This window comes from Ambystoma mexicanum, chromosome 1p, assembly GCF_040938575.1.
Source record: "Ambystoma mexicanum isolate Mex_15411 chromosome 1p, UKY_AmexF1_1, whole genome shotgun sequence".
Taxonomy (NCBI): Eukaryota; Metazoa; Chordata; class Amphibia; order Caudata; family Ambystomatidae; genus Ambystoma; species Ambystoma mexicanum.
Genome location: NC_090921.1, coordinates 835,195,421 through 835,210,624, shown reverse-complemented (window position 1 = coordinate 835,210,624; position 15,204 = coordinate 835,195,421). Strand labels below are relative to the sequence as shown.

The 15,204-nt window shown below is 46.4% G+C and overlaps 1 protein-coding gene across 3 annotated transcripts in view; it reads right to left on the bottom strand.

Moving 5' to 3' along the window:
• The window catches only part of NUDT17 (nudix hydrolase 17), a 556,736-nt gene that overhangs the window by 76,280 nt on the left and 465,252 nt on the right, over window positions 1–15,204 (bottom strand). For 2 of the 3 annotated variants that reach the window (XM_069652793.1, XM_069652794.1), the window contains one exon: window positions 425–558. In XM_069652793.1, the coding sequence (XP_069508894.1) occupies window positions 425–558 (134 nt within the window). Of the gene's footprint in view, window positions 1–392; window positions 559–15,204 lie in introns of all 3 variants that reach the window. The other variant, XM_069652795.1, reaches the window with a different exon arrangement.

Sequence of the window (15,204 nt, the reverse complement as noted above, 5' to 3'; positions counted from 1 at the left end):
TTATTCATTGAACCATGTCAGTGCCAATCTTAAAGTTGTACCATTCCTGACCAACAATCAGATGGTTACTTTTGCAGAGCATGTGGATCTAAAACCGAGACATGCTGAAAAAGTAATGCCATATGTCACATTCAGACCAAGCATACCATTGTGAAATGCCAGCAAATCATCTTTTTATTTTATTGGTGATTTATATTGCACTTAATGCTGGACTCCTCCAGTTTCTAAGATCTAATCCGTGGATTAAACCCAGTCTGCACAATATCGTCTTGTTCCCAAGGCAAGTGCGTTGGCCCTGAGTTAGCCTCCTGGCCCCATTCTGACCAACATGGCCCAAAAGCTAATCTTCTTAAACCCTTATAGAATGCTCATATGACAATCGAACAGCTTACCCAATCTGTGCATGAGTGCACTGCATGCCTACCCAATAGTTGTAGGTATGTCCTGTTGGGTCTCCATGGAGGGAAGATCCCTGTTTGTAGATATTATCAGCTCCACCATACTGGGATCCAACCAGGCACAGGCACTGACCTCGCTCTCATCTGGACACAGCCTTTTCTGGGGGAGGGAAAAGGGGGAGAGGGGGAGAGGGAGAGAGGGAGAGAGAGAGGTAGGGAGAGGAAGGAGTAGGGAGACAGAGAGGGGGAGGGAGAGGGAGAGAAAAAATATTTAGGAAAGTCAGGAAGATTTGGCAGAACTTCTAAAGTTTTTCTTATACACTTCATTTCACTTTGGAATCTTGAGGAACAGTGTCATTGCACACACTTTCCTAGAGACAATGATGGAATTTGTAGACATGCATCAATTGTTTGTACATGTGTTGCGTTATCTAAAGCCAAAGTCCAAGTTCATAGTATCTAGGCACTTTATTTTGTTAAGCCAGCACCACCCAGGAACAAGTCTATTACATATTACTTATCCGAGTTCTAGGGAGGTTCCAGTATGATGTAACATTAAAATAGGTTATGTTTTTAGTTTGTTTGCACCTGAAACTAGCCCAACTGAAATATCCACAATGAATAATCAGCCACAAAGGTCATCCACCTAAAGTTAGCTGAGCAGGTTACAAAGTGATTCATCTTTACCCTCTGCCCCATTCCCCTCTGGCAGTAAATGGACCTCTGGGGCAGGGAGCCTCAGAAAAAGAGGCAGATTCTGTGCCGGCAGTTGATTGAAAATTAATCTGCGGTTGATTGCTTGTTCAACACCCTTGCAGTGCACTAAAACATACATTTTGCATTGCAATATCACTGCTGCTTGGCTCAATGCTACATTTTACTTGTATGTCCTGCTCTCACCTTCCCACATGGTGTGGAACATCCTGTACCACAAATAGGACTGAAATGATCTTCTCAGCAAGAACAGTGTCACTCAAAGGAATTTAGCGAGCCCACAGCTTGGCTGTCCCTATGTGCATCTGGGTTTTTCACCCCCGTTCACCGATGCGCATTAACAGCCTCCTCCTGTTTCAGTTTATATCAAGTACTGGTTTGACACAGAGCAATTTTTCCCATTTTTGTGAGTGGTTTTTCTTTCACAAACTTCCTTTCTTAGATGGGCAATTTTTTTAATGAGTTGCTATGCAACTGGGAAAAGGAACATCACAAAGTTTCCATGTCTAAACTGAAAAATGTCTACCTGCACTGGGAAGAATTTCAATCCAGCCAACTTAGAATCCGTCTACAATCATTGAAAACAAGTGGCCAATACCGAAAGCTACCTTTGCGTTCATCACAAGCCACAAAGTCTTGCTCATCAGTTAAAGGGATTTGCTACTGAGTAGCCTTGCAAGGATCGTTGAAATGGTTACCTCTATTCTGAGGCCTTTGAATAGTCATTCAGGAGCAGTTCACTAAGAGCGTAATCACAAGCAAGTACCCCTGAAAAGGAAAACAAGATACAAGGATTGGAGACCTGCACAGTGAGCAATCATCCTTATCCGTAACATGGCCCCAAAGTTACTGTGGAGATTTGGGTTGAACGCCTGCATCAACCCCAACAGGTGGGGGCACTCTAAGCCAATCAGGTATCCAAAGCCCCCCCCCACACCCAAAAGCCAGAGTTCTTGTAAATCTCTCTTCACTGAAAAGAACGGTCTGCTCCAAGGTCTAAGAAATTGATGTCAGGTTGCCTTGGTCTGGCAAATATAGGTACGAAGTATTGCAAAGACCGTCAAGGCAAGGCTTCATTTTCAAAACCATTATTGACATCAGTCTATTTTTGTCTAGCTCTTTTTTCGAGCTAACACATTCTTTTGTATTTGAAGCCTTTTTGAGTGTGAAGTCTTCTATGAAGAACACTTGGAATGGGCCTCTGACAGAACATACCATTTAAAAGCTCTTAGATGTAAAGTATAAGACTCCAAAAGAAAAGCTCTTTATTGTAATCGTAAATTATCCTGCTCAATCAGTGGCTATTTCCGATAGCATGGGTTAGCAAAAGTGCCTTCCTTAAATTCCTCTCGTGTGTTAAACAAAGATGCAAAAGCTTGGTAAACACAATACAAAGAAGCTCACTCAAATGCCCAGTTCCTAAAACAGATAATCCCTGCTGTGAAAGCTTGTATAGTCTTCAAAACTAGATATATGTTTTCTGACTATCCACTGCTTTAGAGAGCTGAATAATAGCCCTAGTGGCTTATACAGGGTAAAGTGGCCGTCCTGTAGCACCTTCAAGTTATTGATGTCGTAGATATAACATCAAGACTTACGAATTGCTCCGTCTGTGCATATAGAAATGCTTATTTTTCAGCTGAAAGCCCACCTAGCCAAAAGAACATCCCAAGCAATCTTGAAAACCAAACAGTTTTACTGCATCAGGGGGAACAAGGCAAATAAAATTTTAGCACAGAAAACAGCCAATCGCAATAATATTCTGACGCTGAGGGATGGGTGGGGTTTGATGCGACACAATGACACTAGAAAGCTCGATTTTGTTTACCAGTACTATTCAGCTGCAATGGCTGGTCAGTCCCCAGATTCCGAGGTCCAAGTAGATTACCTGCGATCAGCAGCGTTTCCGGCCCTCCCTCAGAAGGCAATCTGACAACTTGAACAGCTGATATTAGAAGAAGAGGTGGAGGTGGCTTTTAAATCACTCAAAGACACTACCCGGGCCCAGACGTTTTCACTTCTCAGTTTTGTTAAATAACATTTGACGCCCTATTGCTTCCCCATCTAACAAAACTGTTTAACTGGGACGATTCCAGCATTCATGCAGGAAACGTCGACTATTTTAATCTTAAAGACGAATAAAGACCCCAGCTTGCTGAATTCCTGTCGCTCTATAACAATTATGAATATTGATGCCAAGATTTACTCAAAAATCCTAGCTGGTCTTCTGATGGTCGTGCTTCCTGCCCTCGTCCAACTAGATCATTGTCCACAGAAGTACACATGACAATGTTAGAAGGGTCCTCAACAGGCAACTCGAGGCGAGGGTGATTGCACTACACGCCCATAAAGCTTTTGACAAATTGGACAGGACATGCACTTCTCCAGGCGTGTGGTTTCGACCCAGTTCTTCAACAATTTCTCCCAGTCAATTATGTAGCATCAACTCCTAAAGTCTGGCTAAATGGTAAATCAACCCTTCCAATCGCTGTTGCCAGAGAGACGAGGCAAGGCTGCCCTTTACTTGCTCTATTAGACCTTTCACCACCCTGGTTCAGAATAACAGCTGTATTAGAGGCATAACATACAACGTCCTAGTTACATTAGCAGAGGTGGGAACATCTATTTACAGCTATGATGGAGGAGTTTGGGAATTTCATGCAGATTTCAGGGTTTTCAGTGTACCCGAAATCCCAGGGCTTAGCTGTTGCAATCTCACTGACATAGATTAATGTCGTATCCGCCTCATGTCCAATATTTTGGAAACAGGACTCAATCAATTACCTAGGCATCAAGATCCCATACATGAAAGATCTCTCTATGAGGTCAATCTCCCTCCCTTCTTTACAGAACTGAAAGACTCACTCCATTGGTGGAGTGCTCAGGAGATTTCCTGGCTAGGCCGGGTGGGGGCCATAAAGATGAACATCATAACCAAGCTGCTATAACATTTCTTGGTGCAAGATGATAATCATACCCAAGTGGCTACATCATTTCCTAGTGCTCCCAGTCCAAATCCTGATTAATAGGTTACATGGTCTCCAAAATAAGATATTTACTTTTATTTGAAAGGGTAGAAGGCCCTGAATCATGAGGAAAGGTCTTGTTGAGAAACCCTGGATCATGTGGTGTGGGAGTCCCGGTCCTATAGCATTACTACCTGGCGGCACAATTATCTCATATATTTGCTTGGAGGCAACCATCTCTGGGTCCCAGAGGGCTTTAAATAGAGCAGGCTTGAAACCAAAGTGCCCCGTTCACAGCTTCCTTTTACCAGTGTTGCACAGTATCCAGCAATCATCCAACTTTTATCATCAAAACGACTCTTCTTAGGGGGTTGGAATAAAGCGATTGGAACGTGGGGTATTCCGCGGGGGCGGGGGCCACTGTCTCCCATTTTTAATAACCCAGATTTCACACCGGGGCTTCGGAAACTAGACTTTAGCCAATGGGTGAGGGGGTGGTTTGAAAGAATTAAGGCAATTATATAGTGGGGGAGCCCCTCGTATGTTTGAGGAGTGTAAAGGGGAGTCAACTTTGAAAGAAAGCAAGAGGTTCAGATGTTCCCAGTTACGCCACCGGGCCTCTAACCCGGAGGTCAAGCAGAGTGGTACAAGAGCATTGGAATAACAGTTTTGAGTGTTGAGACTGATGAAAGGAAAAGTCTCAACACTTTATAGGCTTCTTAACCGCTTTGATCCCAAGAACAGTTGCCTTGCATGTCGAGTTGGTAAAGGGATCTGAGTCCCCAGAGCGGGGAGGAGTCCTGGAGACACATCTGGGAACGAAATCACTGCGCTTCTCGATGTACTACTGACAAGGAATACCGGCTATAATTATGTAATAGATGATATCTGTCCCCATAGAGACTTAATAAAATTAATCATTTGTACCCAGTATCTTGCTGGTGGGGTTGCAAGAATATCAGAACTTGCATTTATATGTGGTGGTTATGTCCTAAAGCCCAGTCCTTCTGGTAGGATGTTCTTTCGCACATCAAATCGATCACAGGTGTTACTTTGCCAATGGTCCCTGTAGTGGTGCTGCTGGGTAATCAGGGAGACCACTTAGGGGTAATGAAGCTGCCCTCATTACCCACCTCCTACTGGCAGCAAAAATGCCCTTAGCGCGAAATTGGAAAGCCCCAGAGGGTCCAATAATACCGATGTGGTGGGGCAAAGTGTGGGAGATATTGGCCTCGGAGAAAACCACAGCGTTATCACTGGAGAAATATACTTATGTAGGGACCTGGCTCCCTTTTGTCAATCACGTTAACACACTCCCAGTCATAAACAAACCGAACCTCTACAAGTATCTTGCCTTACTGTAAATGGACGTTTGCGGGTGGAGTTGATTTAACACCAGGTTTGAGAATTATGTGGTAGGCTAGGACTAGGAAAGTCGAGGTTCCAAGAAGTTGCGAAGTGCAGTGATCGAGGGCGGAGCAAGGTTGGGAATTGCTTTGTGACTTTGTCCTGCTATTCCAACAGTGACTTAAATTACCTGTTTTGCATCAATTCTCTGTCTCTTCTAACAAATAAACTGTTTAAAAATAAATAAATGCTTATTTGTGTACTCTGTGCCTATGCAGCGTGATATTCAGGAAAATACTCTGCATTAGCATTTCAAAGGAAAAGCCTTACGCACACATTTTTCTGTTTATGCTTTGATTTTGACACTGATGAAAATGCATTGGATTACTATGGATTTTGCTATCCTTTTGCACCTACTAAAAGCTGGTGCATTTCATAGCAATCCATGTAAATGAATCCACCATGCACATAGATGATGGGAGTCATTTACGATTGCTTGCACTACAAAATACAAACATGCATAGAAACATCAGGTTGTCTAGATTTCCATGCAGTCTTTGCACTTCATAGTGCAAACTATGAAAATAGTACATAGGTGACTGCATGTGATTAAGTGCATACATTTGAGGTTTCCATTGTGGACTAATATGAACTTCTAAAATTAGGCCCAAGGAGCCTGATCAGGGAACAGACTACTGAGCGGCTTTTGGGCACCATGACCTGGGATTTTTAGGGACTCCCAGAGACACATTCAGGCTGCCCTCCATGGGCCCTCTCCCCTTACGTGAGGCCAAAAACCTTGGTATCATCTTCGACTCATCTCTCTCCTTCTCTCCTCACATCACAGACCTTGCCAAGAAGGCCCACTTTCAGCTGCACCTTATCAGAGGCATTATCTCCCTTTCCTCGCCTTCTCCCAAAAACTCAATGTCTGCAGAGCTCTGGTCCTCTCCAGACTGGACTACTGCAACAGCCTCTTCCTTAATCTGCCCAACTCCTCCCTTCGCCCCCTTCAACTAATCCAGAAAAGGACTGCAAGACTTATCCTTGGCCTCAAGCCCAGCAACCGCATCTCTCCAGTCCTAAAATCTCTCCACTGGCTCTCGGTTGCTGCAAGGATCAAGTTCAAGACCGTCTGCATCATCCACAAGGCTTTCTAAGGCCTGGGACCCCTCTACATCCAACTCTATCTCCCTAAATACCTCCCTGCTACAGTCTCTCGGTCGTCTAGCTCTAACTGCCTACAGATCAGATGCTTTCCCAAGCTGAGAGTGGGGGGCAGATCTCTCTCCTCCGCAGGTGCCTTCCTCTGGAATAGCCTCCCTTCCCCTCTTAAACTTGAACCGGATCTCCCTAAGTTCAGGAAGCTTCTCAAGACCTTCCTTTTCTTTTCTTCATTCCCTCTCCCCCGCTAATGTCCCTGTCTGCTTCTTGACGGGCTGCCTGGTTTCTTCAGAGTCTTACAGGGCACCAGGCCCCGCTAATCCAGTCTACCCCTGCACTTGGTCTCCCCTTCACCCCCCCCGCCTGTACTTGCCCCTCGGGGCCCCGCACTAGCTTGGCTGGGCCTGCACCCTTGTAGCCTTCCAGTACCTTACCTCACACTTAGCTCATGGACTTCCCTTCCCCTGCACTCTCTGCTTTCCCCTAGCTCTGTCCACCTGGCCTCCCCTGGCACCAGCTTTTCTCACGGGGCCTGCCGCCCTGATCGGCACTTCCCCCCTCCCCTCTCCTACCCTCCCCCTGCACTTCCCTACTGCACTTGCTCGATCCGAATGTCACAAGGCCTAGTAGGATCGTTATTGTTTTTGCCCTCCCTGTTCCCCCTCACTCTCGTCTTGTTGCGCCTCGAAACACATTGTGTAAAGGTGCATTATAAATACCCAATAGGGGTCATTACAAGTTTGCCGGTCCGGGAACTATGGTACGGGTAAGCTTGCCGGTACCGTAGTTCCCGGAACTGCAAACTACGAGTTCAGCTCGCGGGTGCCATTCTGGCCGTCGGGTCTGTCTTGGGGGTCGTACCGGCACCAGCGAGCAGAGCATGTCGGATTCACTGGCCCCATTCTCAATGGTGCTAGTGCATCCGACCTCTCCATTCCCATTGAGCCCCTCCCGGCACCCGCGAATGGGCAAATAACGGGTCCGGCTGGGCCGTAATGACCCGGTAATTGCCCATTCGCGGGTGCAGGAAAAAATAGCAAGTTTGGCGGCAGCCCGCGGGTTTTACCAGCAAGGCTGCCGCCAAACTTGTAATGAAGTCCAATAAATAAATAAATAAACTGACATATACTGTTTTACATCACCAGTGGCATCAGGATCATGCTGTTAGATTTTAGGAGGCCCACCCTAGTTATGATGAACAGGGAGCTCTTAGAGGTTAGCCAAAACCCAATCAAGGTACATGGATAAGCAATCGAGGCTTAGTCTCAGGAGAGTGAGAGTGGAATTAGGGGTCCTCAATGATTCCATACAGATTAGCACACAATAATTACATTTAGACAGTTAGATATACAAATACAGTCCATTTATTTTAGGCCTTTAGAGCATATTGAAAAATGAAACTAGGAAGTAGAAATATCACATACTACTCTATAATACAAATATATACCACTGATTAAGTTCTCTTAATAGACAGCAAATAACTTAATCAAGCAATGCAGTTAAGTAGTGTAAATGCAATAAAATGATGGGAACCAATCACAAATACAGCATTCTAACTGTACAAGTCAAACACCTAAGATGAATGGGGCCTTGTGCCCCTAAAGTCACAGTCCAAAACAATATTTCACACATTTCGCCTTGTTGCTGATGCTTTGATTTTGACTTTTTGGACTCATGTTGGTTCACCCATCTCAAATCTCGTCGTGCTCATGCTAGACTTCCTTTAGCATCACATAATAATGGTGGCCTTGAATCATGTTGTGCCCATCTACGCCTTGAATCCTGGCCTGCACTTGCTGTTCTCTTGCAACATTATGTGTTCAGTATTTTACCTCTGCAATTTATGTGCTCTCTCCACTTGCTTTTCTGCTCTATAACAATGTTTTTTCGCCTGCTTCCCTCGTCTTCTCTTTCACCACACTCACCGCTTCTCCGTCTTCTCTTCCTCTCCCTATCTTTTCCCTCTCTCCCCCCTCAATATATTCTATGCACTATCAGAAATGTCGCCTGACCTAGTATGATTGCTATTGCCCTCAATAGGATAACATTGGGAACAAGTCCTTTTGTCTCCCATCTTCCTTCCGCTCACCTTTGGTCATCGAACCTGGGTCAGGTATACTGCCCCTCAATTAGCTTTGGGTCTCGAAGAAAGGAGAAAACGTACCTATCTTCTGTTTAATTGTTGTAGAACCTTTAATTAGTTTGAAACTAAACCCCACCACAAGACCATTGCATCCTTTATTTTAACATTTATAGCAGCGCACAAAACCCAAAGGCGTCTATGAATTTTGAAGAATTGATATTGCACACCACAATGAACTGAATCGAATCCTGGTGCAGATGGAATATTTAGCTAGTACAAGTAGAGAAATCAGTCGGATAATCATAACTGCTAGTTAAATTTGACAAGAAAATGGGAAGAGAGAAAACCTTTTTGAATAAATAGGTCTTTAAACCTGCTCTAAAAGTCTGCTTGTTTTGTTTCTCCCACTCCCACCCCCCCCCCCCCTCACCTTTTGTCAATCTCCGCCTCTACCAGAAATATCGTCAGGCCTGGTATGGTAGTCGATTGTTTCCAGTTCCTATCCCCCTGCCCTCTTTCCCCTCCTTATCATTGTCAAATCTCTTGCACTATCTGAAATGTCGCCAGGCCTAGTACGACAGTTAATTTCACATTCTTAATGTCTCAAGGCCTTGTAAGAATGTAATTGTATTTTCCCTTGCTCCCTCCCTCCCTTGCCTTGAAGTGCTTTGAAACACGTGTGTATAGTCGCTATACAAATAAACTATCAATCAAACATATATATTCTCTTTATATCCACTCCTGTCTGGCCCTGTGCATGGAAGAGCACAGCCCAGGAGCAAGATCGCCTGCAGAACCCATGATCCTCTGCAACCGGCATGAATACACCGTTCCAGGGAAGCCCTCCTGGGCAGTTATCTGATGATTCACAGTGCCCTTTAAAGATGGCCACTCTGAAACGAACAGCCGCGATGGAGGAAGCTCCCTTGCCAGCCCGCCTGCCTGCTTCCAATTGGCTGACAGTTGCTCTTACTCAGCCTGTACATGAGGACAGGCCGAATATTAAAGCAAGTAATGACATCCACTCCTGTCTGGCACTGTCTGGCCTTGGAATGCCCCAGCAAAGCTCCTGCTGCGAGGTACCTTCATGTCTGCCCTCCTGATGCCACGATCACCATGCCTGTGCCAGGTACTATGCTGCTTCTTTCTCAAACCCAACCTCTACTGTTCTACCATCCTGCCGACCCACTCTTGTCTGGGGCACCCCTCGCCTTCCCTCTCGTTCGTAATTTCTGCCCTCTGTAGAGCACTCTGCCTCCCGCTTCACCCAGATGCTGTGCCGGAGCTTCAACAAGTCAACCAGCCTCCTTGTGCACTGTTGTGATCCACATGTCACCCCCTGCTACCTGCGTCTACTCCACTGTCTTACTGCACCTATTAACCATACTCCTGCACACTGCTGCCCTGCGCAATCTTGGCGAGGCCTCACCGCCTTTCAGCATGCACCTTGTGCTTCAGACATATCTGCACTCCGAGGATTCCACGACTGGAGGTCAGCCATAACAGATGCTCACTATCGCCTGACTAACTTTCATCTCACGCATATCAACTTTTTTACTAACGTTGTAGCCCCCTGCTACACTGTGTGTTGCTCTCCAGAAGTATTTCCATCACTCACTTAGAAACCGCTGGGTATTAAGCGCGTTATAAATAACCTATCATATCACTTCCACACACGTTTGTGCTAACAATTTACATTTGCTTTTCATATATTTATTTAATCTACTGACTATTCCCTTTCTGATCTTGGAGTGCGCTACGAAGACATTATGCCGCCACTTCATGTATGATTGCATCCGATATCCTAAACACCCCTCAGCCCTATGGGTGAGACATTCTTCCAGACCACGATTACATTTTACTTTGCAACTATCCCATCTGTATGCATTTAATCTTGCTCCCCCACTTTGCCTATTATGCATCCACCTAAGATGTTGTATACTTAACATGATAAACTGGTGACCAATAACTGCTCTGTAGCATTATATCCTCTCTATGCTACTATACATGAGCACACTATCACTCATTTACTTCGCCTGTTGTTACACCACCCAGCATGTATTTTTCAAGTATCCTATTTGTTCTCATGGTCTTGGGGGATTTCTATGACCTTCATCACCTCTGCCACCAGCCTGCACACCATTCCAATGCTGTTTTCCACAACCACTTGCACACCTGAGGTAGCCTCCCGCACCATGAGGTGAGGCTTTGCCAGACTGTGTACACCTACTTTGACTGAAGCAGCATCTTGTTGCAATTGCATTTTGTTGTAACTGTCATGCTCAGTCCTACATTGCGGACTGTTCCACTGCACTTATACTGTAACTATTGCCTAGGCCGGAAAAGGTTCTGGAAATGGTGGTCACAAGCCAGCTCCAGAACTTTGTTCAAGATAATGGCCTTCTCCACCCATTGCAGTCCAGCTTTCGCCCCAAGCATGGGACCGAGTCGGCCCTGATGGTGGTGTGGGATGAGATGTTGCAGGCCGGGGATGCAGGTAAGCTTTCCCTGCTTGTAAGGATCGACCTATCTGCCGCTTTTGATACAGTGGATCACAGCATCCTGTTGGGTCATATAAAGAACTTGGTGAACGCAGATTCCTGTGCCTTGGATTGGTTCACTTTGTTCCTCATGGGGGCGTAAACAGTGTGTGCAGGTGGGAGGAGGCTTCCTGTCTGAAATCCTCCATCAATATTGTGGCGTACCACAGGGATCAGCACTTTCTCCTCTTTTATTTAATATCTACCTTCGGTTATTAATGAACATTTTGGAGAAATACCATCTTCGATTCCATTTATACGCTGACGACACTCAATTGTACATTATACTTGATGATGTGGAGGATACCCTTGCTACGGTGACCAAGTGCCTGGAGGAAGTAGGGTCTTGGATGGTGGAAAACTGGTTGCAACTTAATCCTAACAAGACTGAGATTATCCTATTAGGACCGAAACATCTGCTGGAAGGAACAAGCAGTCCTCCGCCACCCCAGTTTTTGGGATCCAGCCTTAAATACGCTACCAAGGTTAAAAATCTTGGCTGTGTGTGGCAGGGTAACTTGGGCTGTAGTGGCCAGGTGTCAGCTACAGTACAGTCAGTTTTTTTTATAACATCCGTCTTCTCCGCCAGGTTCTACCATATATAACTGATATGGATCATGCCTCGGTGGTGGGAGCTCTGGTCAACTCCAATACTGTAATGGGCTTCTGGCCAGAGCCCCCGCCAAGCAGATCCACCGCTTACAAAAGGCGCAAAATGCTGGAGTATGATTGGTGTTTGGGGTATCTAAAAATACCCCAATCTCAGGCCTGCGCCATTCTTTACACTGGCTAGCAGTAGAAGACTGCATTAAATTCAAGATTGGGCGTTTAGTATTCAAATGCCTAAATGGACTGGCTCCAATTTATTTAATGAATAAATTGAAGCGGTACCACCCTATTCAGGCTTTAAGATCTTAAGATCAATGTCTGCTTACTGTTCCGAGATCTAACTGTGTAGCAAGAGGAGATTGCAGTTTTTCAGTCGCTGGACCCAGATTATGGAACAGCTTGCCCTTGAACTTAAGAAGGGCAAATACTTTACTGACTTTTAGAGCAGGTTTAAAGACCTATTTATTCAAAAAGGTTTTCTCTCTTCCCATTTTCTTGTCAAATTTTACTAGCAGTTATGATTATCCGACTGATTTCTCTACTTGTACTATCTAAATATTCCATCTGCACCAGGATTCGATTCAGTTCATTGTGGTGTGCAATATCAATTCTTCAAAATTCATAGACGCCTTTGGGTTTTGTGCGCTGCTATAAATGTTAAAATAAAGGATGCAATGGTCTTGTGGTGGGGTTTAGTTTCAAACTAATTAAAGGTTCTACAACAATTAAACAGAAGATAGGTACGTTTTCTCCTTTCTTCGAGACCCAAAGCTAACTGAGGGGCAGTATACCTGACCCAGGTTCGATGACCAAAGGTGAGCGGAAGGAAGATGGGAGACAAAAGGGCTTGTTCCCAATGTTATCCTATTGAGGGCAGGGCGTGGCGTGCAAGGGCAGGCACACTGATGCTTACTTAGCCCCTGCCCCCCGACTCGGATTAACCCATATGTCATTGTGGATTGTCTGGGGGTTGCTGGGGGCTTGATCGTCTGCCCTTTGTTCCAGTGAGAGTTGCTCAGGAGTTGCTAGTTTGGGGATTGTTCCGATCTGGTACAAGTGCAAGGTGCACACCCTGTTGGCGAAGAAGAACAAGTTACTTTCTTACCTGGTAACGTTCTTTCGATGGGATGGTCCGACGACGTATTCCATATCTATGACATGTAATCACCACAGCTGTGCTGCTTCGGAAACTTTTTTCTGCGTCCTGCGTCGATGACGTCGATGCGCCATCGTCGAGGACCTCCTCCGACGTCATCCGATGTGATAAGTAGGACGCACGACGCCCGTAGCCTCAGTTGTAGTTTTTTCCCCCAGAACATGTGACATTAGTCAACTGCCAGTCAGACACAAAGCCTTGCGGAACGTAAGCTGCAATCGCAAAAGAAGTTCTGCAGCGGGGAAGGCAGGGAGGGAGCGATATGGAATACATCGTCGGACCATCCCATCGAAAGAATGTTACCAGGTAAGAAAGTAACTTGTTCTTCGAGGGGATTGGGTCCTCCGACGTATTCCATATCTATGACAGACTCCCAAAGCAGTACCAGAGCAAGGAGGAGGGAAAGAATTTAGAATTGCCAATCAAATAGCAGAGCAAAGGACCGCCATGCCAAAGGCCACATCCTGTCCTCGGATTGAATCGAGGGAATAGTGACGTACAAATGTATGTACTGAAGCCCAGGTGGCTGCATCACAGATGTTGCGAATAGGAACACCCCTCTGCAGGGCAGTAGATGCAGCCATACCCCTGGTAGAATGGGCCTGCAAGCCAGCGGTGGGTCCTTACCCGCCAAGCGGTAACACTCCGAGATGGCCAACATAATCCAGGGAGACAAAGTCTGTTTCGTCACAGCTTGTCCCAAACGCTTTCCAGCGTAACCAATAAAGAGTTGATCGTCCACGCCGACCCGGGACTTGCGTGAAACATAAAAGCTTAAAGCTCTCCTAGGATCAAGCCTATGGAGCCTCTCCTCTTCCTTACCAGGATGCGGAGGAGGATAGAATGCCGGAAGAACAACCTTCTGGGCCAAATGAAATTCCGTCACTACCTTCGGAAGAAAAGAAGGACGAACTCTAAGGACAACCCTGTCCTTGTGAAATACAGTGAAGGGTGGCTTAAGGAACAAGTTACTTACCTGTAACTGTTGTTCTCCAGCATGGGTCTGGCATGGATTCACATGCTCATGAATATTCCCCGTCGTCAGGCTGGGAATCCTCGGTAAAGAAAAAACCAGTATCAGTTTCGTTTCTGATCTGTCTTTCGTAGTAATAACCAATCACTGGTCTCTGCGTCATACTGACCACAGCCAATGACTGCCCTCTACCTAAGCACCGCCTCTGGCAGCCATCTTCAGATTTGGAAGCACGTGAAGTGGCAGTATGACCAAGTGAAGAGCCGCAGAGGGGTAGGCGGGAGGGTTCGCATGTGAATCCATGCCAGACCCATGCTGGAGAACAACAGTTACAGGTAAGTAACTTGTTCCTTCTCCAGCATGGGGTCTGGCATGGATTCACATGCTCATGAATAAAGAATACATAGCAGTACACACATGCACAACCACGGGAGGTGGCAAAGGCTCAACATTAAGCATTACATCAAACTCAACATTAAGCACCTTACCTCCTCACCAGGCTCACCTCAGGCGAACAGGTTGCGCAGCACTGCTTGGCCGACCCTGGACTCCTCCCTGGAATCCCGGTCGACGCAGTAGAATTTCGTGAAGGTGTGCGTCGACCTCCACGTAGCAGCCCTACATATGTCCAGCAGGGGCACACCAGATAGGAACGCCGTGGTAGCTGCGATCGCTCTGGTGGAGTGGGCTCTCGGACGGCCAGGCAGCGGTCGGTTTGCCAACCGGTGACAGTACATGATACAGCCGGAGAGCCATCTGGAAATGGAAGCCTTCGAGAGAGCCTTCCCCTGATTGACAGGTCCAAAGTTCACAAAGAGTTGTGATGTCTTCCGAAAACACTTCGTGCGGTCTACGTAGAACTTCAGCGCTCTAGCCACATCCAGCGAGTGCAAAGCCCTCTCAGCCGGCGACGAAGGCGACGGGAAGAACACAGGCAACACCAAGGGTTCGTTGAGATGGAAGTCCGACGGTACCTTGGGCATGAAGGAGGGGTGCGTCCTGAGCACTACCCTCGTGTCGTGAAAAGTCAAGTACGGGGCCTTGCAGGAAAGGGCCTGGATCTCTCCCACCCATCGTGCGGAGGTGATGGCCACAAGAAACGCTGTTTTCCACGACAGAAACTTCAACGGGGCCGAGTGCAGAGGCTCGAACGGAGGTCCCATGAGCTTGGTCAGCACCACGTTGAGCTCCCACGCCGGGGCTGGAGCCTTCACCGGCGGGAACGATCTGAACAGTCCCTTCATGAACTCTTTC